We start from the raw sequence: 23,005 nt of genomic DNA, 5'->3' as shown, positions 1-23,005 counted from the left end.
TTACACAATGTTATGTGTCGTTATATCCCAAGAAAGCTGGAAAAAGTGATCTGCTAGGAATGCGCTGGTGTGGCAACTGGAGATAAGACTAAAAAGGTAAATGAGAGTAGAAAACAAGGATCTGTAACTCTGCAAAAATGAGAGCTTTCTGTTTATTTTCAGTCAAATTTCTTAGAATGTCTTATAAAATGAAGATTATGGAGCAAGAGCTGTTAACTATGGCATGAAAAAAGAATTACGGAAATCTACCAGCTTTAATTGAAAAAATTACATCATTATTTATTTGCATAATCTCCAGCTAAAATTAGCACCTCTATAATATAAATGCAAGAAATAAATCAAAGTATTAATACCTGTAGCTTAATAATGAAGAGAAATACCTGATATTTTCTTTAATTCTTTTAAAGATTTATTTTAGAGAAAGAGAGATCATGTATGCATGCGTGGGAGGAGGGGCAGAGAGAGAATCTCAGGCAGACTCCCTTTGAACATGGAGCCCTTTGCAGGGCTCAGTCTAATGACCCCAAGATCATGACCTGAACTGAAGCCAAGAGTTGGATGCTTAATCGACCAAGCTACCTAGGAGCTCCAAGAAATATCTTTATTAAGATATCTTTAAAATACCTTTATTTTAAATATATTATTTTAGATATTATATTATATATATATTTATTTAGATATTATATTATTTAAAGATACTATTTTAAAGATATTACTAAAATATCTTTAAGCTATCTTAATATTACTTGAGAGTTGTTACAGGTATCTCAAAACATTATTAACATTCATCATTACTTAGAAATTACAGTACTGAAAAGAGCAGTTGCTAGGTCTTATTATTTAATACACTAAGAAGCTACATGTTTTTATACTACGAATTATTATTCTTGTAGTGTGATAGGTTTATTTCAAAATATTTATAATTTGGTGACTGTTTTCAATATTTTGTTTAGTAATCCTACAAAATGATTTAATACATATGAGGGTCCAAAGACTTCACCAGACTGCTAAATAGATTCCATGACACACAAAAATGTTTAAGACCCCCTATACAAAACTGTATTTGTTGCTGATTTCATAGAAAGAGAGGAAATGGTATAGAAAGGATAAAACATAACCAATCCTTAAAAAAAGTCAGCAGGGTGGGATACAGAGCAGGGATAGCAGGAATGGCACTGTGTGAAAGCAGAAAGAGCACCCCCACCCATAATAAGGAGGGAGGGAGAAAAGTCACACAGAATTAGCAGCACTGGTGATAGGAGAGAGAGGATCCACCTGTTTAATGGTTTCTATTTCCTACTAAAGTTAAAAATTACAATTAGTCATCTTCCTGGGGAGATTATCAGGGCTAGTCCATTGTGACACATTCCTACATTGTGACTGCAGGCCTCAAGGGAGCAAGGACACTCCCGGCCCCAAGAGATCCACAGCTAATAGCTGGACTCATTCCCTCGCCCCCACCAAGCTCTGTGCAGGTCCCAGTCTGACTCCGCCCTTCTGGACCATCAAACACTTCCATTAAATCATCTCAAATGCCTGCTCTGGCTTTAGCAAAATCCACCAAAACCCCCAACTCTTTTTCCAGTATTCCTTGACCTTCCAGTTTTAACTGAAACCACCATGTGCCCTGAAACTTCTGTTTCTCTACCAGCCATCCCTAATGCTGGTGGCTTTTTTCTTTTTTTTAAGATTTATTTATTTGACAGATAGAGATTATAAGTAGGCAGAGAGGCAGGCAGAGAGAGAGAGAGGAGGAAGCAGGCTCCCAGCTAAGCAGAGAGCCCGATGCGGGGCTCGATCCCAGGACTCTGCGAACATGATCCGAGCTGAAGGCAGAGGCTTTAACCCGCTGAGCCATCCAGGCGCCCCCAAATGCTGGTGGCTTTTTAAAATCTAAACCCACATGTTAAGAAAGATATTTTAAGTGATCCTTCTTGCCTGCTCCTAATTAATTTTCACCCTAAATTCATCTACCCCATAAGAATTTAAAACAAAATAGTAAACATAAAACCCCTGCTGCTCTGAAGCTCATGTGATCACAACCATACCACCTGCTCTCCTTCCTTGTAGTCATCTGCCGTCATCCTTTGTCACGTGCTCCTTATTAATGGAAAGGGTTTTTTTCACCTAGATTACCGTCTTTCTCTTCAGAAGGATGAATCGTCAGCAATCACCCTAGCTAATGGATGCCCCATCCTCTGATCTTTCAATGATCTTCCCTTGAAATCAATCTCAGCCACACACTGTGATGCTGCTTCTTTAGCCCTCACCGTCCACTATGCCAGCCACTAGCCACAACCGGCTATTGAACCTAAATAACCAGCTCTATTTTTCTCCATAGCAGTTATCACTATCTGCTATTATTGTATGGTATTTTTTAAGTCAGTATTTTCTAATCTTTTACAATGTATATGTCCTGCTTCTAAAATAAGTATTGTGGGGGCGCCTGGGTGGCTCAGTGGGTTAAAGCCTCTGCCTTCGGCTCAGGTCATGATCCCAGGGTCCTGGGATCGAGCCCCACATCGGGCTCTCTGCTCAGCAGGGAGCCCGCTTTCCTCTCTCCCTCTCTCTCTGCCTACTTGTGATCTCTCTCTCTGTCAAATAAATAAATAAAATCTTTAAAAAAAAAAAAGAACTATAAAATAAGTATTGTGTTAGGAAAATTACAATCAAATAAATAAAATTAAAAATAAATAAAAATGCTATTGTAGTTGCCAAGACAGTGAGGTATCAGGTGGGGATAAACAAATGAATCAAGGGAAGACTGCTGAAAAATATGTGGATCAAAGAGACCAGTGGAAGAAGGTTTGGAGGGTGTGTGGATCACCAGGAACTCAAACACTGTTGGAAGGAGTGGAACTTTGTATAACTACTTTCTACTTTGGAGAAGCAGTAGGCATTATTTTGTATAGGTGAACATCAACAGCAATTAACCTGTAGCCAGACATATCCAGACTATATGCCCTAGAGGCATTCCTTCAGGAATGCATATTAGGAGATATCACTATAGTAATCATAGAAACCAATAAAGCAAAATCCTGGGTACCATCCAATTGTCCTTTGACAGGTAATGGGTAAACTGTGCTATAGTCATACAATGGAATATATTACATACCAGTCAAAGTGACTAATAAGAGCTTATACATAGCTTCTAATGTGTGCGAAGCATACTTCTTCATCCCTTACTTATGTTAACTTTTGTCCTCAGAAAAGATTAACATTTCCCCCATTTTACAAATGAGGAAACAGGTGTAAAGGGGCTAAGGAATTTGCCAAGTGTTATAAATGAGAGTCAGGATTGGAACCTAGAAATCTAATTTGTGGTCCTAATTCACTATTCTATTTCTACAACAAAGGAACAATAAGAAAGATGACTGACTCTAAGAAATAATACTGAATAAAACAGAACAACAACAAAAATAATCCCAGAAGACTGCAATATGCTATTGTAGATCATTTTTATATAGCTCAAAACAAGTAGCTCTAAATAATATAGTATACAGGAAAACATTTATTATAATAACTTTTAAAATAAAAACAAAAAACGGACATAAAATACAGGGTAGTAATCACTTGTATGCAGCAGGAGGCATGAGGAGGGAAAGATGGGGAGGTAAAGGTAGATGCAGCTATAGTGGGATTGGTGATATTCTCATTCTTGAGTTGGATGAGTGCGGGTTCACTGGTGTTGCTTTCATTATTATGCTTTCTAACATGTTTGTGTTATTTTATTCTTTTATGTATTGAATATTACATTCAAAAGTTATTAAAAGCTAAGACATAAATATAGTGGGCTTTGGCTATACTCAGGTACCTGATCTCAGGGGGAAAAGGAGGGAGTTGGGATCACATGGATACATATTTAAGGGGAAATTTTTCTATGGTGGGGTCTGGACCTTGCTCACAGAATGATGGGCTGGACTTAATGATTTGACCTCAGCAATTCTGCCTCCCAAGAGGTATCTGGTAGTGTCCAGAGATTTTTAGATTGTCATGCCTGGGGGGATGCGTCCTGCTGACATCTATTACATAGAACCCTGGGACAGCTAAACAGTCAACCATGCACAGGACACCTCTCTCCCCAACTCACACCTATTCATAATGTTAACAGAACTCATGATGAGAAACCCAGAGATAGATAAAGCAAAACAGAAGAGATTAAAAATGCAGTAACAGGTTACCAAAAAAATAGAGGGAACAAGGTTCAGAAAAGATCAGAGGAAAGCCTGGCCCAGCGGCAGACACATTGCATCTTCAGAGCCTGGAAAGCACCAAGGCACGTTCATTCTCAAGTTCATTCCTTTAAACAAAAGGTGCATCAGGCAGACCTAGCTTTAATCATGCTGCTACTGAAAGCAAACACAAAAGTTCTATTTGAACTTTCACTGCTAATCACTTTGTGGAACCAAGAAGGAAAAGTACAAAACCATAAATGCAGGTGAGGTGAAGTTATCTCGGAGTCGATGAAGCTTAAGCCTCAGGGGTCCTTGCTGGAATATGACTCTTTTGTGACCCAGGGAAGGACCTTAGCAATTTTGAAATTTATGTCTGAATAAGTGTATTTCCTGAAGGGGTCACTAAACTATATACTTCAGGCTCCACAAAATGAGGATTTACCCTTGAATGCAGCAAAGTTACTGAATTTAATAATTTGTGTGGCTACTTTCCTTGATATTCTTGAGATATGGCACCCTTAAGCTTCAAAGGTCACATACTATTCTATTTAGCTCCCTATGATGCAGTTCATGAAACCCTACCACTCTCCTTGTCCCTTATAGAGTCTTCCCAGGTCATTTCCCCAGTCTTTCCAGCATTACAGGCCTAAGGACACCATTAGGGCAAAACAACAAAGGAGAAGAAGTAGGTGATTCAATTTCCTCTACTCTAAAAGGGGAATCACATTAATGTGGGAAGCTGATACCTCTTGGTCTGAGCTCCATGTCAGAAACAACAGCTGAGGAAAATCATTAGGAGATTTTGTGTACAGAAGAATCATCAAGAGAGATTGCTATAAATGTGGATTCCAGGGACCAACTCCATAATGGTTACATGATCCTCACCCAAGGATAACAATTTAAAAACCACTTCCATAACACAAAGATTCTTAATCTTAAGGCTGTCCCATCCCTTGAAGGATCTTTCCATGTTCACATACTTAAAATTTGTTATAGAGATTGTCTTAGTTTATTATAGCTGTGGTATAACAAAATACCATGGACTGGGTGGCACAAACAACAGAAATTTGTTTTATCATAGCTCTGAAGGCTGGAAGCCCAAAATCAAGGTGTTGGCAAGATTGGTTCCTTCTGAGGCCTCTCCTTGGCTTGTAGATGGCTACCTTCTCACTCATGGCTACAGTGACTCACACTGTATTTCCTTTGTAGGCACACAACCCTGATGCTTCTTTGTGTGACTGAATTTCCTCCTTTTATAAGGACACCTATCAGACTGGGTTAGGGCCCAACCTAATGGCCTCATTTTAACTTTATCATCTCTTTAAAGGTCTTATTTCCAAATATGGTCATACTTGAGGTACTTGGGGTTAGGGCTCAAACATATGAATTTGGGGGACATTCAGTCCATAACAGAGGTTGTTCTATGAATCCAATACTTAGGATCCCTAGCTTAGATATTCCTTCACAGAACATCAGAGAACAGAGACGATGTAACAGAGAGAACAAGACAAGAGCCATATGGTGAACATCACAGTTAGTGGGGGAAAGACTATCTGAGCAGAGAGGAAAAACCATTGAATTTGACGGGAAGGAGGAGGTCATAGATGGTCTTATAGATGGGTATACATATCTGTGAGTGTATATAATATAAATACTATATATGTTACATATATAAAGAGATATCATGTCTTTTAAGAACTATTGAGAGAACATAATGAAAAATGATAGTAAAAAGGAAAGACTATGTGCTTCCACTCCCTCTTGCAACTATTCAAATGATATAAAGGACATAATCCAAAAAGGACAAGACAGAACTTGAGTAGAGAAGCCAAAGAAATGTCAGCAACATTTTGGAAGTTCTCTGACATATGGGAAAGTGTTGAATGGCTCTGCACACTAGAAAAACTGAAATCTAAATGCTTACAAGGTGAAGGGAGCCAATAAGCAAGCTGATTCATGAAAACTTCAGAGATTCTCAGAAATTGGAAGTCTATGGTCCTTCAGAGAATAGGAATTGGAGAGGTGTAGGTGAAATTAGGAGCAATGGTCCTAAGTTTGTACAATAAACAGGCCAGAACAGCGAGGGAAAGAGAATCAAGAAGAAAATGGAAAGAAGAAAAAACATTTAAAAAATATTTTCCAGGGACGCCTGGGCGGCTCAGTTGGTTGAGCCACTGCCTTCGGCTCGGGTTGTGATCCTGGGGTCCTGGGATCGAGTCCCGCATCTGGCTCCTTGCTCGGCAGGGAGCCTGCTTCCTCCTCTCTCTCTCTGCCTGCCTCTCTGCCTGCTTGTGTGTGTCCTCTCTCTCTGACAAATAAATAAAATCTTAAAAAAAAAAAAAATATTTTCCAGAACTGAAGGCCATGAGGTCTCCTGTAGAAGGCCCAATGTGGATGAAAAAAAACAAAAACAAAAACAACTCTAAGAGAAATTTGAGAAAAATTTAAAATACAGAGGCACGGGGCACCTGGGTTGCTCAGTGGGTTAAAGCCTCTGCCTTCAGCTCAGGTCATGATCCCAGGGTTTGGGGTCGAGTCCTACATGGGGCTCTCTGCTCAGCGGGGAGCCTGCTTCCCTCTCTCTCTGTCTGCCTCTCTGCCTACTTGTGATCTGTCTCTCTGTCAAATAAATAAATAAAATCTTAAAAAAAAAATACAGAGGCACTTAGTGTCAAGATTAGGGGGATATATGGGGCGCCTGGGTGGCTCAGTGGTTTAGGCCTCTGCCTTCGGCTCAGGTCATGATCTCAGGGTCCTGGGATCGAGCCCCGCATCGGGCTCTCTGCTCAGTGAGGAGCCTGTTTCTCCCTCTCTCTCTGCCTGCCTCTCTGCCTACTTGTGACCTCTCTCTCTGTCAAATAAATAAATAAAATATTTAAAAAAAAAAGATTAGGGGGATATAGCGGAAGGAAAGCGGTTACATACAAAACTTTGAAATTCGAAAGGCAGTAATGTCTCACAGCTATCTTGAAAGTCTTTAAACATGGAACAGTATCCTCAAAATTCTGAAGCCAAAGATTTTCATTCCAGAATTTTATACTCATCTTTCAATTACATGTGAAGTTTGAATATTATTATTTTCAAACATAAAAAACTCAGAAGTTTACTTTGGATCCTTCTTCAAGAAGCTTCCAGAAGGCATATTTCATTAAAAGGTCATAGTAACTCATCAAAAAAACTCTACAAGTGAGGTAGAGGGGGACTCTCAAAGGTAATGCTAACATTCAACTCTGGGATGGTAAGAGAACCAGAAAGGATATCTCTAATTTAAAAACCGAAAACTTGGAACTGATGGAAACTGAGAAGAGGGGAGGAAGTTGGGTAGAGAGTTTGGTGTTTGGTGAAAAATTAGAGAAAGTAATATAATAAAATATAAGCAAATTGAAAAAAAGAAGGGATAATATTTAATCCCATAAGGGGCAAAAAAAAGTAAATGTGATCTATTTCCTAATTACACTAATGTAGATAGTTGTTATTTAAATAAAAATTGTGCTACAGCTAAATTGGGAAGATGAAGGGACAGATAAGTGGGGGCTTCTCACATACTGCAGAGATATTTTAGCTATGGTAGTGCAAATAAAGAATGTTAAAATCCCCATCTTCCTTAATAGAAAGTCTATAGATAATGTCTAACATCAATGGTATCAAGAAAGAATAGCATATAAATGTTATTTAGAAAAATGGAGGTAAGAATCAAAAGAAGTAACAAGAGTTGAAATAATTTTCTCTAGGGGTTAGGAACTGGCAGAGATGAAAGGAGGCTGTTTTTCATCATAAATTTTTTAGGTGACTTTAAAAAATATGGACATTGATCATTCTGACAAACATAAAAATAAATGTGTATTGTAAAGAAAATGTATTATGTAATACATACATTTATGCCAAAAAGGTACTATCGTCTAAATACTTCTTCATGTTTTATGCCAGAAAGATACTATCATCTAAGTATTTCTTCATGCTTTAAGGTTGACTTGGATCTGAAAAAAATTTTAGCTAGACTCAACTCTGTATAAGCAGAGACTCTAAGTGCTATCTTTTTTCATCACATTCAACCTTTGCTTGAAAATGTTGGACACTTGCCTATTTTAATATACTTTAATCCGCCAGCATTTAAGGAACACCCACCTGAGTTAATATTTATAGCAAGGTCACGCATCCTTATTTCTTTAGGCTGGGGTTTTTGTAGTCATAAAGCCTAGAGGGACTGCTGGTAAAAGCAGGTTCCAAACTCAGGTCTCAGGACAGTGGGTGTGGTGACAAGGGCCTTCATGCAAACAGGAATGTCAAACACACCAATCCAAAGTCTTCTGGGAATACAGAGATTAGTGGTGTGCTAGAAAAGTTCATTCTTGATACTTTATAGACTTTTCTCAAAAGGACTTCATTTTATGAATGTTTTATTTCTTTCAATAAAATAATCACTCAGAATATTAAAATGGCCAACAATCAAAAACTACTTCAAGTAACACCATGCAAGAAGTTATCTCCCCCGCGTCCTTTTCTTTCCCTCCCGATACACAGCTGGATGTTTCCATACCTCTCGATAGCCATTGCTTATTTGTTCGAGGCTGAGAGAGTACACAAGATCCTTGCCTCCCACGAAGAGTCTCTCCTGATATTCATCCAGCAGCATTTCATGGAGATCAAGAAACCCAAAAGGGCTATGAAAGATCGATGTTCGATTTAGGTCCAAGAGTTCTGAAACGCAGAAGAAAATGTTCAGTAAACAAAAGGGAAAATACAAATACCTTTATAACACTTTTATCATGGCTCTATTAACTACATAGTTCTATTAGGTATGACAACATTCATTTTATCACTAATATGAAGTCTTTAGAATTTATTACTCAAAATATTAAAAATATGCAGCGTATTAACAATAGTGTATTGCATATCTGAAAGCTGCTAAAACAGAAAGTTCTCATCACAAGAAAAAAAATTCTATGTGACATAATGGACGTTAACTAAATTTACTGTAGTAGTCTATTCATGATATCTATGTCTATCAAATCATGTATATTGTAAATTTATTCAGTGCTCCGTATTGATAAGGGCCTTTCGTGATAAAACAAAGAAAACTAAAAAAATTGTTTAACAAGTAAGAAAGTGTAACTGGGAAGAAATTTTAATGTGCACAAATTAAAATCTTTATAAGTTTGTGAATTTAAAAACTTCAATTCAATACGTAAGGTAGGTACCCTATGTTTTTAAATACAGAAAGAGTTAACCTTCATAATCTTTATGTAAAGTGCTATGTAGAAAAGTCATTTTACTATAAATTTCATATTTACTTCTCTGTGTGCTACAAAAATTCCAAGTCTACAAAAAATATTCTAAAAGCATGTCCATTTAATTCCAGATACACACAAACTCACACACACACACACACACACACACACACACACACATGTCTCCACTTGATACTGGTTTTGAAAGTCACATCCAAAATCAAAGTGTCCAAGTCTGGAAACTCTCAGGTTGTTAAAAAATGAGGTACTGCATGATAGCATTCAGTTCAGCAGGGACAATAGATAAAACTGGTTGGGATCTCTAAGAGATCTCTCTTGATTTTTGACTGGTGTTTATGCATTCATGCCTACAGCAGAAACCGCAAGTGATTTGTTTCAACTAACATACACTTAGTTTTAGAAAGTCACAGTCTGGGGGCCCCTGGGTGTCTCAGTGGGTTAAGGCCTCTGCCTTGGCTCAGGTCATGATCCCGGGGTCCTGGGATCAAGTCCCGCATCGGGCTCTCTGCTCGGCGGGGAGCCTGCTTCCCCCCCTCTCTCTCTGCCTGCCTCTCTGCCTACTTGTGATCTCTGTCTGTCAAATAAATAAATAAAATCCTTAAAAAAAAAGAAAAAGAAAGTCACAGTCTGACACACACGTCTCATGTGTGTGCATCTGTCTGCTTGTTGAAGGTATTTAACTGTATATGGCAGTTCAGGACGTAAGCTTGGAAGGTGATATAGGAGAGCCTTCCATGATGTTATTACTGCCCCTAAGACTGGACCCTACATGCTGAAAAATTCCCAAAGAGGCCCCCTTGGGAAATGCTGACAGGTTCAAAGACAGCTTCATTTCCTGAAAGTCAAAGCCTAATGCATCTGACAAAGAATGGGGAGAACTGGTGACCAGACACTAAAGTCCAGAAAGCAGGATGAGATGTGACCAAACTCCATGCACTGTGACCGCTCTGCTTCTGGGAACAAAGAGATGAAGGACCTTTTCCCCCTCTGTTAAAAATGTATTTGGGGCACCTAGATGGCTTAGTCATTTGAGTGTCTCTGCCTTCAGCTCGGGTCCTGATCCCGGTCCCCTGGGATAGAGCCCCAAGTCAGGCTCCCTGCTCAGCGGCAAGCCTGCTTCTCCCTCACCCTCTGCTTGCTGCTCCCCCTGCTTGTGGTCTGTCAAATAAATATACAGAATCTTTTAAAAAATGTATTTGGGGCACCTGGATAGCTCAGTTGGTTAAACATCTGCCTTCGGCTCAGATCATGATCTCGGGTCCTGGGATCAAGCCCTGCATTGATCTTGCCCTGTGTTGGGCTCCCTGCTCTGCGGGGAGTCTGCTTCTCTATCTGCCCCTCTCTCCCACTCATGGTTGCGCTCTCTCTCTCTTTGTCTCTCTCAAATAAATTAAAAATAAACGTATTCACTGTCTAAATCTCTACTCTGTAATTGTAGGTGTCCAAAATTTTGAGGAGTAGGTCTGAGTTTAAACCTCTAGTTTAATACACCTGAAATTAGTGTAACACAAGGTGTCAACTACACTAAAAATAATGATAATAATAAAAACCCTTTAGTTTAAGATAAGAAATATTGCTGGGGCCCGCAAGTGGCTCTGTCAGTTAAGCAGATGCCTTCGGCTAGGGCTGTGAGTCCAGAGTTCTGGGATCGAGCCCCACATCAGGCTCCTTGCTCAGCAGGAAGCCTGCTTCTCCCACTGCTCATGTGCTCTCTCATGTGCGCTCGCTCTCTCTCTTTCCCAAATAAATAAAATCTTTTAAAAAATAAATAAATAAGAAATATTGTTAAATCAAAGTATCTCTTACAAAAGTAAAACTAGTGATATTGAGTCATTTGACTCTTCATCTAAATAAAGAATCTGAGAACAAATTTTGAGGGAGGGATGCAAAGAATAATTAGGTGCTTTATCTGGGAAGGAGGAAAGAGGAATGATCAGGGGTTCTGAATCCTGAAAGACAAATTTTTGCCACATAACAATTTTGTCAAGGTAAAATCATATCGTTTTCCTTTCTTCCTAGGCATCAACCAACAGTAAGAGATGCATATTTTAGGGATTTGATACCATAACAAAAATATGGATCAACACCGTCTAATGCCATTACACCTTGTCTTTACATATGATCACTTATGGTTTTATATCAGGGCTGCTAAATGGACTCTTATCCAGAATATGTCCCCCTGTTATTCTAATAGGTTGCTAAAATTCTCCAAGTTTTATGGATAGTGAAATCATTATCTGAAAGGATGCAATTTAAAAAGAATGGTTACACATCATCTAGACTTAATAGGTCTCTAAACCATATCCAGTAAGGTGCAGAGTTTGGGTAATTAAGTTTGCTGGAAAATGATAAAGTTATGAAAGGAATAAAATACAAGAGCACACCCTAAAGTGTTGCCAGAGTGGAATGGTCTGTGCCCATATTAAAAAGTCTGAAATCAAATGAAGGGCAGCCCAACCAGTAAAGGAGGCACTCCAGGAATCAGTTCCCTCTAGAGATCACCTTACTTATTTCCCAATGAGGTTACTGGGACCTTATTACCCCTGTATAGATTAAAGAGAGATAGACATTAACAGCTACTTATTTTTATAACTCGTCAATTTCTGCTACACTTACTCTAATTCTAATAGTCTAAAGGTGGTAGTTCTTATTTTTTTGTCTGTAGTAATAGAGACTGACTACTGATGCATCAAGCTTATTTTACTCTGGTATATCACCTTTTATTCGGACCCATCTTCCCATTTTGGTAGCCAGGTCTATCCCATGAGATCTCAAAAGTATACTCATGCACCCATGGAGAAACAGTTTGGAAAATGCAAAGAGAAAAAATTGAAATGTATGTCCAACAAATGCATAATTTTTAAAATGTTCATTGCTTATGGCCTTTACATTTATATATATATTTTTTTTTCCTCCCACAACAGTGAACAGCCACGGAGTAATTGTTTAAATTGTTTAAATTACCACTGTCCTGCTGCATCTGGGTGACTCAGTCAAGCACCCCACTCTTGCTTTACTGAGATCAAGCCCCACCTTGGGCTCCACACTCAGTGTGGAATCTACTCGTCCCTCTCCCTCCCCCTTTGACCCTTGCACTGCAGTGTCTCTCTTCTACATTAAATAAATAAATAAAATCTGTTTAAAAATAAAATAAATTACCACTGTCCTTTATTTTACTGATAAACTCATATGCCCAGAAATTAAAATAACCACCCTATAGACATATATTATTACAACAAAAAATTACTCAAGTTACAAAAAAAACCCCATGAGAATTAAAGTACAACAGATGTGTATGTCATAACAAAAAGTCCTGAAGACGGAGAATCTGAAGTGTCACATGCAAATCTTGGCTTTGCCATTAATTACCTGTGTCACCTTGAACAACCATCTAGCCTCTTGGTCATACCAACTAACATTTATGTTGATGGTTTCCTTGCATGTTGACCCCCATTCCACCTTCAAAATTCTTAAGTCCTTGACTAAATTGCATTTCTAAAGTGGAGGTCATAAAAACATTGCAAAAAACCACACAGATATTTTAGAGCCTTTCCAAGTACAGCATAAAACTTGTGTTTTGGAAGTTTAACAAATGGAAGGAGTATAATGAACAAGTGTAAATATCACACGTGCCATATTTAAACTTGCCCAAAGGGAAGTAGTTAAAATATTTATGACCTTTCATATATTTCAATGATATATAGGGTCTAAGAACACTTTGTTTTAAGTTATAAGGAACTGTGGATCTTATTTTATTTATGTTGCCTCAAAGGAAACTGCTGCCAAGATATGTTTGGATACATTAAGTTGAATATCATAGACATGCCTCAGGCGGTAAGTCAATAAATTTCATTTTACTTATGAAGACACTTCCTAGAATAATTCCTAAAGTCACTTTACCTTTTTAAACTTATAAGACCCAATGAATAGACTATAGTTTTCTTTAAACATTTTCACAAAATGAGAGCTTATTGAGTTGCTTCTGCAACTTTCTATTTTGACCATCACCATACAACACAGTAGTGCCAATTACAGATTCCTAAGACGTCTGGGCTTATAGGTAGATATACTATTTCAGAATCATGATAATGCTCAATACATGTCAATGTGATGGTTTATGTATTTCTTGTCAGTTTCCGCAGGTATAAATCCTGATTGTGTTCCTTAATCTTCTCTATGACCCAAACTGTCCTTCTTAACTGTCTGTGATGCTCCAACATCCTAGACTTTAAGTCAGGAAAGGTTAAAAGTATCTGTTATGAATAAATCCTATAACAGAAACATTCTTTAAAGGCTGTATATATTTATACTTCAATACTAACTCCAATTTTCTATTCTTATCTGATTATTTAACTTGCCTCTTCCCAAAAAGGATCTGAGATGACTTATAAAAATATAGTTAACTGAACAAATATAATGTTAGGGTTACCAAGATGAAGGGGAAAAATTAAGGAAAATAAGACTGGAATTAATTTTATTAACTGAAAGATATTATTTAATATCCCTATACATCATTAAAGTGAATACCAAAATTATCCCTGACTTCCCCAAATTCAAAGTAAAAGTCACTATACACAACAGAAAAAGTCTATCAGTTGCTTAGGAACATTGGTTGGTGTGATGGCTAATTGTATATATCAATTTGACTAGATCAGGATTGCACAAACATTTGGCTAAACATGATTTCTGGGTATATCTGTTAAGGTGTTTCTGGATGAGATGACCATTTACTTGATGCACCAACTAAAGCATCATGGGAGGATGTCATCCAATGTGCTGAGGGTCTGAGTAGAACAAAAGATGGAGGGAGGAAGGAAGAAGTTACTCTTTTTTCCTTTTGTTCCCTGCCTATCCAACTGAGCTGGCTCTTGCCTGCCCTCAGATTGAGACTTACATCATCAGCTCCCCTGGTTCTTACGCCTTCAGACTCAGACTGAACTAAACCACCAGCTTTCCTGTCTCTCTGTTATGCAGACAGGAGACCACAGGACTTCTCAGCTTCTGTAACTGTGTAAGCCAGTACCTCATTTTATATACCTCTTACAGGTTCTGTTTCTTTGGAGAACCCTGACTATTAAGTATTAACACTGGTATTAAGACTAAGAGAAACTTGACCAGAGGTCCTCTTAATGCCTGAAAAATACAATGACAGACACCTAACATCACTAAAACAAAAACAAAAACAAACAAACAAAAAAAATTAGGTATCAGGAGCCACACCTCCGCTTGAAATTCCACGCCTCAATGCAAGCCACTTGAATTCATATCAGAGTGCAATCTACCAAAAGTGACTTGATGGCCATGTTAGCAAGGACATTAATTATTTCAACGAACAGAGATTAAATTAGGGTAATATAGGTCCAAGGATGGAAAAACCAAGCCTCATATTAACTGGAAAACCAAGAGAAGTACAAGGCAATTTCTTCATTGCAAAATGGTGCATCTTTGCTTCTCAATTTTCTTCGTGCCACTACTTCACTATACTGATTCTAAAGGGTTTATTCATTAGTTTGCTCATGCTTAATAGGTGTACATTAGCCCCCAGTTGTATGACCATCCAGCACCTACCCCACCACAATACAATAGTTTTTGCATCTTTGAATTTAAATTCCCAAGGAAAAGAATGTAGTTGATTTAGCCAGTGTTCACAATTCATAAATTGCTGGCTTTCTGAAGACTGGCTACTTTGGAATCAATTAACCATTCATGATTAAATGTAGAAGCCATGTGGTAAATAGTGTGGTCCCTATAATTATGGGGGGGGGGGGGTCAGAGCTGTCGCCATTAAGTACATATATCAATCCCAGAGACAGACCTATCTAGTCTGTCTTTATTCATAAATAAATGCACAGTAACATAAATTCATTGAAATCTGTATTTTCAGTGGACTGAATAAGCTGACTTTACAGTTTAGAGACATTCAGCATAATCTTACCAAGTTTTAAGGAACAGCTTCAAATATAAAAAACATCTTCAAATATAAAAAGCATAACAAAGAACACAGAGGACATGGGGAGATGGAGAGGAGAGGGAGTTGAGGGAAACTGGAAGGGGAGATGAACCATGAGAGACTATGGACTCTGAAAAACAACCAGAGGGTTTTGAAGGGGCGGGGGGGGGCGGGGGGGGAGGTTGAGAAACCAGGTGGTGGGTAATAGGGAGGGCACGTACTGCATGGAGCACTGGGTGTGATGCCAAAACAATGAACACTGTTATGCTGTAAATAAACAAATAAAAAAAAAATAAGTGAAGTCCCTCTCTCAAGTGGAGAATAAATCTTACTGTCTGCACAGAGAATATTACTTCCATTTTTGTTCTCTTTTGGGATAGGGAATCATTCATCTAGCTCATCCATATGAAATTCCTAGGAATTCAAGTATGCTTTTATTTGTAAAAAGAGTACTGTAAAAATAAAAGCAATTAATAAGACAAGAGCAGTGAAGTTTGATAAATTGTAGAATTCCAAAATTTAAAGAAAGAAACAGAATTATGAGGGAAAAAGTTAGTGGAAAGTAATTAGAGCACAGCTATAAAAACAAATTATTGATCTTTCAGTATGTTGAAGAATATTATAAAGAAAGAGAAAAGAACTATCACCTGTTTTGTAAAAAGATATGTCTTAATAGATGACAGGCAAAACCAAATTCACACAGAAAGAATTTAATTTCATTAACAACAAAAAAAATTTTCACAAAGAAATGTGAAAATATCATTTTAAAGGGTATTTTGAAAAAGTACAGTAACCAGTAAAAATGAGGTTCAGTGTATTGTTATTTGGAATCTTCTGGAGGCCAATGTAACATTTCTGTATTACCGAAATTTTTCCCAGTGGATACGTATTACTTTACTTAAAACGAAATTTCATCATGGGACGCCTGGGTGGCTCAGTGGGTTAAGGTCTGCCTTCAGCTCAGGTCATGATCCCAGGGTTCTGGGATTGAGTCCTGCATTGGGTTTCTTGCTCAGTGGGGAGCTTGCTTCTCCCTCTGACTACCACTATCCCTGCTTGCACACTCTCTCTCTGACAAACAAATAAAATCTTCAAAACAAAATTGTGTCCCAAACAAAAGGGAAAGGGTAGAGAAATGACACCTTCTTTTATGCAACCAAATTTCCTCATATTTCCCAATATTGCTTCTCTCAGCCCTGACTCTCAAGGGGGGTAATAACTATTAATTTTTATTGAGTAATTATATGTCACATACTAAGGGCTTGGCATTTATTATCTCATTCAATCATGTGGCACTTTCATGAAGTAGGACCTACAATTATTCCCATCTTCTAGATGCAGAAAGAGGTTTTTTAATATCTGGTGCACAGTTAGTTATCTGGTTACTGTTGGTGTGAACATTTGTGCAAGAGAAGCTGAATGAAGTGTTTTGCCATGAAGAATGCTTGTGAGATGGGGTGTCTACCACCACTATGAACTCACACAGTCAGCGCCCGTTCTGGTCTCCAGAGTCAACGAGCAGGAAGACGAACCTATTAAAAGCTTGTTTCTTACTAACAAGGACTCCATAACCTATTACAGATAGAACTCACAGAAGCAACAAAGAAAAATCTAGTCTATCAAGGGATTACAATGTGTCTTAAGTCTAAAGTATTTTTGCAGAGCCTGATATAAATAAGATAAAATGGAAGGTTTCCCCAACATTGAACAGTTGGTATTAATTAAAAATAACTCAACAGCAGCAACATCAACGGGAAAATTCCGATTAATATAAATTTTAATTTTAATTTTCTTTAATTTGTATTACATAAACTATCTCAAGTAACTACAGAAGTTTTCCTGTTGTTGACTTGTCAATTGGTGACATTTTCCACATTGTACATCTCTTTTGAGAAAATGAAAATGTTTTTACTTCATTTGCTTCATTTCCAAGATGTCCTGGAAGTTTTAAGGTATGGACTAAATGCAAAAGAAACTCAAGCAAGAAGCTTCCCTCCCTCAAGACTTTTTCCTTCTGTTAGCTTTCAAGCCAGCACTTTAAGTCATATTAGTGATTTTAGCTCCAAATTACAGCCCATGGGCTTGGCATCTTTAGCAAGCAATAGCTAACTTCTTTATCCGTCTGCACTGCTTCAAGCTGCCTAGATGAAAGAATCGGAAACATACAGGAAGAGGGGGGACAAAAGAAACTCTAATCTCAGGTAATCTCCAGAAAACACAGTGCAAATAATGGACAGCGCTGACTCGGGTAAAAGGAGAGAGCTCATCTTGAGTTCTTCTTACTCCAAAAATAACATGAATTACTTGGGGGAGGGGCTGGACAAAAACAAGACTAAACTGAGATGCACCAACTCAGAGTTCATCCGGAAATGTTCTCTAGAGGGAACTAATTATTATCGCTAAGCTGCATGCTAATTATCAGCTGTCAATGAAGATATACACAAAGGATTTAGTCATTTCCTCTCATGGCCTTTCTTTTTTAACCTGCAAGGGAAATAGTTTTAAAACTCATTGGCATCAATATGTTACAGAGACAGTTCTCTTCACTTTGTCAAAATATATTTAAATTCCACACGCCCATGTGTAAGAAGAGGAAGGAGGGGATACACATTTTTCAGCTCTCAAGCAAAAAGGTTTCCAAGGGAGGAGTGTTTTCTTCTCGAATGCATACTTCCTCTACGGTCACCTGCAAAGTAGTGACTTCCTGAGACCCAGGAATTTAAACTTTTCAGTGTTTCCTGAATCAATGCATGTCTTCAAGTTAATTTGACAAGAAAATACTGAACTGCATATAGTAAGCTCTGTTAGTGAAAGTGAAACAGAGGGGCACCTGGGTGGCTCAGTCCTTAAGCGTCTGCCTTCAGCTCAGATCATGATCCCAGGGTCCTGGGATTGAGCCCCTCAGGGTCCTGGAATTGAGCCCCCCAGGGTCCTGGGATTGAGCCCTGCAGCGGACTCTCTGCTCGGTAGGAAGCCTGCTTCTCTGTCTCCCACTCCCCCTTCTTGTATTCCCTCTCTCAATGTCTCTCCTTTTGTCAAATAAATAAAATCTTTTTTAAAAATTTTTAAAAAAAGAAAGTGAAATAGAGAAATGAAGCAACCATCAGAAATTTTCTTTGACTTCTTAATGGTTCAAAAGAAAAAAGGTTTCTTACAAAATGATGACTTTGACACAGCTGCTCAATGATGACTAATGGTTTGTAATAATATTGAAATAGAGTGGTAAAAAAAAATAAGCAATTAACTTTTTTTTTTTTAAGGCAAATAGGGGATAGCTTAGTGGTTTGCTAATTGCTTTTTCTAGCAATGGAGTGGCTAGCCTTCATGCATTCTCTGAACTTTTCAATTCTGTCTTAACAAGGCAGAGTTCCTCAAAAGGCACTGCAGTGCCCCAGGTTTTAACCATAAACCATTTCCAAGGAAAGCAAAAAGAGTTCAAGTGTATATCTGACTAGCCTTTTATTTCCTTGGTCAAGGAAAACAAGATAGTGTCAGAATTTTAAGATTTCTTGTCTTCTTATCCTACATAAATTATCATTATTTAGTATTATACATGTTCTTCCAGATTACTGGTGTCTAACTAGACAAATGCAAGGTGATGGAAGGACAAGGTTACAAAGAATCAAAGTCTATCCATTCATTGTACATGTATTTGTATTCATGTATTTAAATTATTCAACAAAATCATAGAATATAAAGTGCTATTACTTAAAAGTGGATAACTAAGCAATTTATCTTTGACTGTCTCCTTAAATGTTTCATTTAAGGCTTACATTTCACTGGAGGCTAAAGCGCAAGGTCTGTGTGAATGATCTTCCCAAACTGAGCCTGTGTGCGGAGGCTACTCTGAACTGGGACCTCGGTATGTCATTCACTCAACATTCCTTTAAGGATGTTGGGGGGGGGGGGCAGTTGGTGTCAAAGATTTAATGAACAATTATATGACCATATTTATTTCAAAAATACTGTTTTTCATGTACCAAAAGGGGGCAAACGCTGGAAAAAAGGAGGGTTGAAACTTTTTTTTTTAATCAGCAGGAGAGGAAAATGGTAGCAGTAAAACCAGGTACCTAGTAAACACAGAGACCTGAGTGACTAAATGGAAAAAAGCTAGCTATCACATTTTACAAAATAAGGTAAAAGTTTTTTTTTTATGTTTTCAAATTTAAGTTTTTTAAGATTGGGATAACACACTCAATTTGATGAAAAATTCAAAATATATATATAAAGACATTCACTATATTAGGCACTTATTGGGGGATTTCAGAGATAATAAGGATCATTGTAATTCTGTAAAAATAACACAAAGAGATTTTGGTATCCCTCATTTTATTTCTCTAAAATTATTTTATTTTATTTATTTCATTTGAGAGAGAAAGAGCACGAGGAGGGTGAGGGGCAGAGGGAGAAGTAGACTCCCTGCTGAGCAAGGAGCCTGACGTGGGGCTTGATCCCAGGGGTCATAACTTGAGCCCAAGGCAGACACTTAAATGACAGAGCCACCAGGCACCCTGTTTAAAATAATTTTAGAGGTAAGGTTTTCCGAGCTTACATACTTGATAATAATTAGGCTCATTTACTTCTCTTCTCTTTCTTTAAGAAAATACATTGGGGCGCCTGGGTGGGTCAGTCAGTTAAGCTTCCAACTCTTGATTCAGCTCAGTTTATCATCTCAGGGTCATGGGATCGAGACCCACACAGGGCTCCACAATCAGTGGGGAGTCTACTTCTCTCCCTCTCCTTTTGCCCTCCCCTTGCTTGCATGCTCTCTCTCTCTAACGTAAATAAATAAATAAATACATCTTAAAAAAAAAAAGAAGAAAATACATTTTATGGTTCAAAACCAGGAAGAACATAAAGGTTTATAATAATAAAGTCCCTCCTGTCTAGATTTCCTCCCCCTCTACAGTTATCACTTCTTTGCCCTCAATGGCTTAGCTGTATCTAGTTTCCTGGATATTCTTCCAGAGTTTCTTATGCATATACAACAAACAAGGTACAGAGATCTCTAACACCTTCCCAACTTTGCACACAAAAAGAACCAAAATATAAACCCTTTTGTTTACTTTGCTTTTGTTCACTTAATACATCTCAGAAATCTTTCTGATCAAAACTTAGGGTATAGTTGCATGATATTCTATTTTAGGAATCACCTATTGGCATGCATTTGAATTATCTTAAATTTTTGCTATTAAAAATAGCACTACAATGTGTATACATAAACATATGTTGATTTTCATATGTGAAAATATATTTGTAAGATATGTTTTTAGAAGCTGAATTACTGGGCCAAAAAACCCCATAAATTTGTAACTTTTTTTTTTTAACAGATATTGCCAATTTGCCTCAGTGGGGATTTTATCAGCTTAATAGTCTACTACTCTGTGTAAGAGTGACTATTTCCTTACAGTCTTAACAACACTATATTAGCAAAGTTAGGGATTTTTGCTAGTCTGATTGGGGAAATACAAATTATATTTCCAGTTCTTTTATTATGGGTGAAGTAAGGCATCTTTTCACATAGAGTACTTTGTCTTTATTTTTGCCATTTTTCTCTTTCTGTTCATAGCCTATTTTTCCATGGGATTACAGCTGCTTTGTCAACATCTGAACTTCAGAACTTTTCAAACCATTAAAATACTATGTGATAGGAAGTTATGGTTGAGAGATGGAGGCTAAACCCTTAAATACAGAAATGCAGGCTTAACCATATTTTTAATGGGTTATGGTTTTACTTTAGTAAGTAGCTAATTCTTGATTGGGGTTATTAACCAGTTGTCTGGCGATTAACAGCACGTGCATGCAGACGCACGCAGACAGACAGACACACAGACACAGACACAGACGCAGACACACACACACTAAATGTTACAAAGCAGAAGTGGCCTGAGAACCTGCTCAGTCTGCCAGAGGCTGAATTTGGATGTCAACAAACTCCCATGCACAAATGTTCCGCTGGGGATTGATGAGGGAAGAGGCAATGAGCAGCCTTGCTCCCAGTAGAAGTGCCTTAAGCTGTCAGGGTGATAACGGTTTTACAACCAGAGGCCTTGATGAGATGGTTCCTTTCCTAGGACACTGCTAATGATCCAAACTCTTCCATCCTCCCTGCCTTCAGGACCATATTTTCCATCTTGTGTCTTTAGACTCCAATTCCCTTAGACTTTCACAAGACTTTTGCTACAGTCCATTTTTGAAGCTCCCTACTGAATCCACTTTTGCTCACTTGGTTTGAACAATTATTTTCTGTCATCTGTGACCTCCAATTTACTACCCTTCCTCATACAGATTAACTAAGAGTTCTTTCAAGGGCCACCGTATAGTATTTTCTTAGTCATTCAGTCACTAGAATGAAATATAGGAAATGTACTCAATATATAATTTACCAAGGCCACTCCTGTGGAGGCAATTTTTACTTACAGCCAGGCTTTACTGAATACTAGCCATTGAGAAAGGTTCTTTCCTATGAGGGGAAAAAATGATTCACCCAAAGCTGACCTTTAAGCCTCTTATGAATTTGACTCTGCAGGTATTTCTGGACACTTGCCTTAAGAAATATGCAAATCCAAGCAACAAATATTTTAGAAAATATGTGAAATATCCAGTCAAAGTAGAAGGTAAGGAAGCCAAGAATACACATGAAATACTATCATGTTTTCTATCCTATTAGTCATTGAAAAGGTATGTCGGGGGTGGGGGCATGTTTCTACAAGTCCTATAAAATGCTCTTGGTAGTCTAACAGCACGCTGCAGGTCTGATCACTGTGTGAACATTCTTCTTTCAAAATATTTTCATACAGTCTACGAAACTGTCTGTAGTAACAAGGCTTTGATTTCATTTATTCATGTGTTGCTTATTTTTTAATGTTAGATATGTCTAAGTGGATTTGTTCACATTCATATTTTAAAAGTCGGTTTTTCTGGATGATGACATTTCACAATGGCTTGGCTCTTATTTTGTATTTAAAGCTGAAAGAGTAATAAAATATAATTCTATTATAAATTGACATCATATTCTGTTGGAATTAGGTTTATGATAAATGAATGCTAGTATTTTGTAATTCATTCCTTCTAACACATACTTAAACAATCTTGACTTCTGATACTCAATCTATACCCCCACCAAAAACATGCATGTAAGATGCCTTCTGATTTCTGAAGTTGGCTAATTCGTACATAAATGTAATTAGAGTAATTGGCTATTAAATTATATATTTCAGTATTAACTCAGAAATGCTTTATGCTATAAAACTAATGTATCCTTAACAATCTGTATGTTTAAACTGAATTTAAGGCATGCTAAGAAGTTTAAAAAAAGTCTATTTTTTCATTTTTTATTTTATAATTTTAGTGTTAGAGTAATATAACTTGCTAATACATAGCATATTTTTTCTTCTTTTTAGTTTTACTGGGATATAACATTACTTTAAGATATACAAAATAATGATTTTATCTACATGTAATATATATTATGCAATGATAACTACCATAAGTTAGTATCTCTCACTTCACATAATTATAATTTTTTCTTATGGTAATAACTTTTATGATCTACTGTCTTGGCAGTTTTCAAATACATCATATAGTATTATTAACTACAGACACGATGCTGTACATTACATCCCTATGAC

The 23,005-nt window shown here is 37.5% G+C and overlaps 1 protein-coding gene across 2 annotated transcripts in view; it reads right to left on the bottom strand.

The window, feature by feature from the left end:
• The window catches only part of SEMA3E (semaphorin 3E), a 253,303-nt gene that overhangs the window by 104,750 nt on the left and 125,548 nt on the right, over positions 1–23,005 (bottom strand). For both annotated transcript variants that reach the window (XM_046020062.1, XM_046020063.1), the window contains exon 2: positions 8,713–8,873. In XM_046020062.1, the coding sequence (XP_045876018.1) occupies positions 8,713–8,873 (161 nt within the window). The remainder of the gene's footprint in view (positions 1–8,712; positions 8,874–23,005) is intronic.

This window comes from Meles meles, chromosome 10 (assembly GCF_922984935.1).
Source record: "Meles meles chromosome 10, mMelMel3.1 paternal haplotype, whole genome shotgun sequence".
Lineage (NCBI taxonomy): Eukaryota > Metazoa > Chordata > Mammalia > Carnivora > Mustelidae > Meles > Meles meles.
This window is presented reverse-complemented; position numbering and strand designations above follow the sequence as displayed.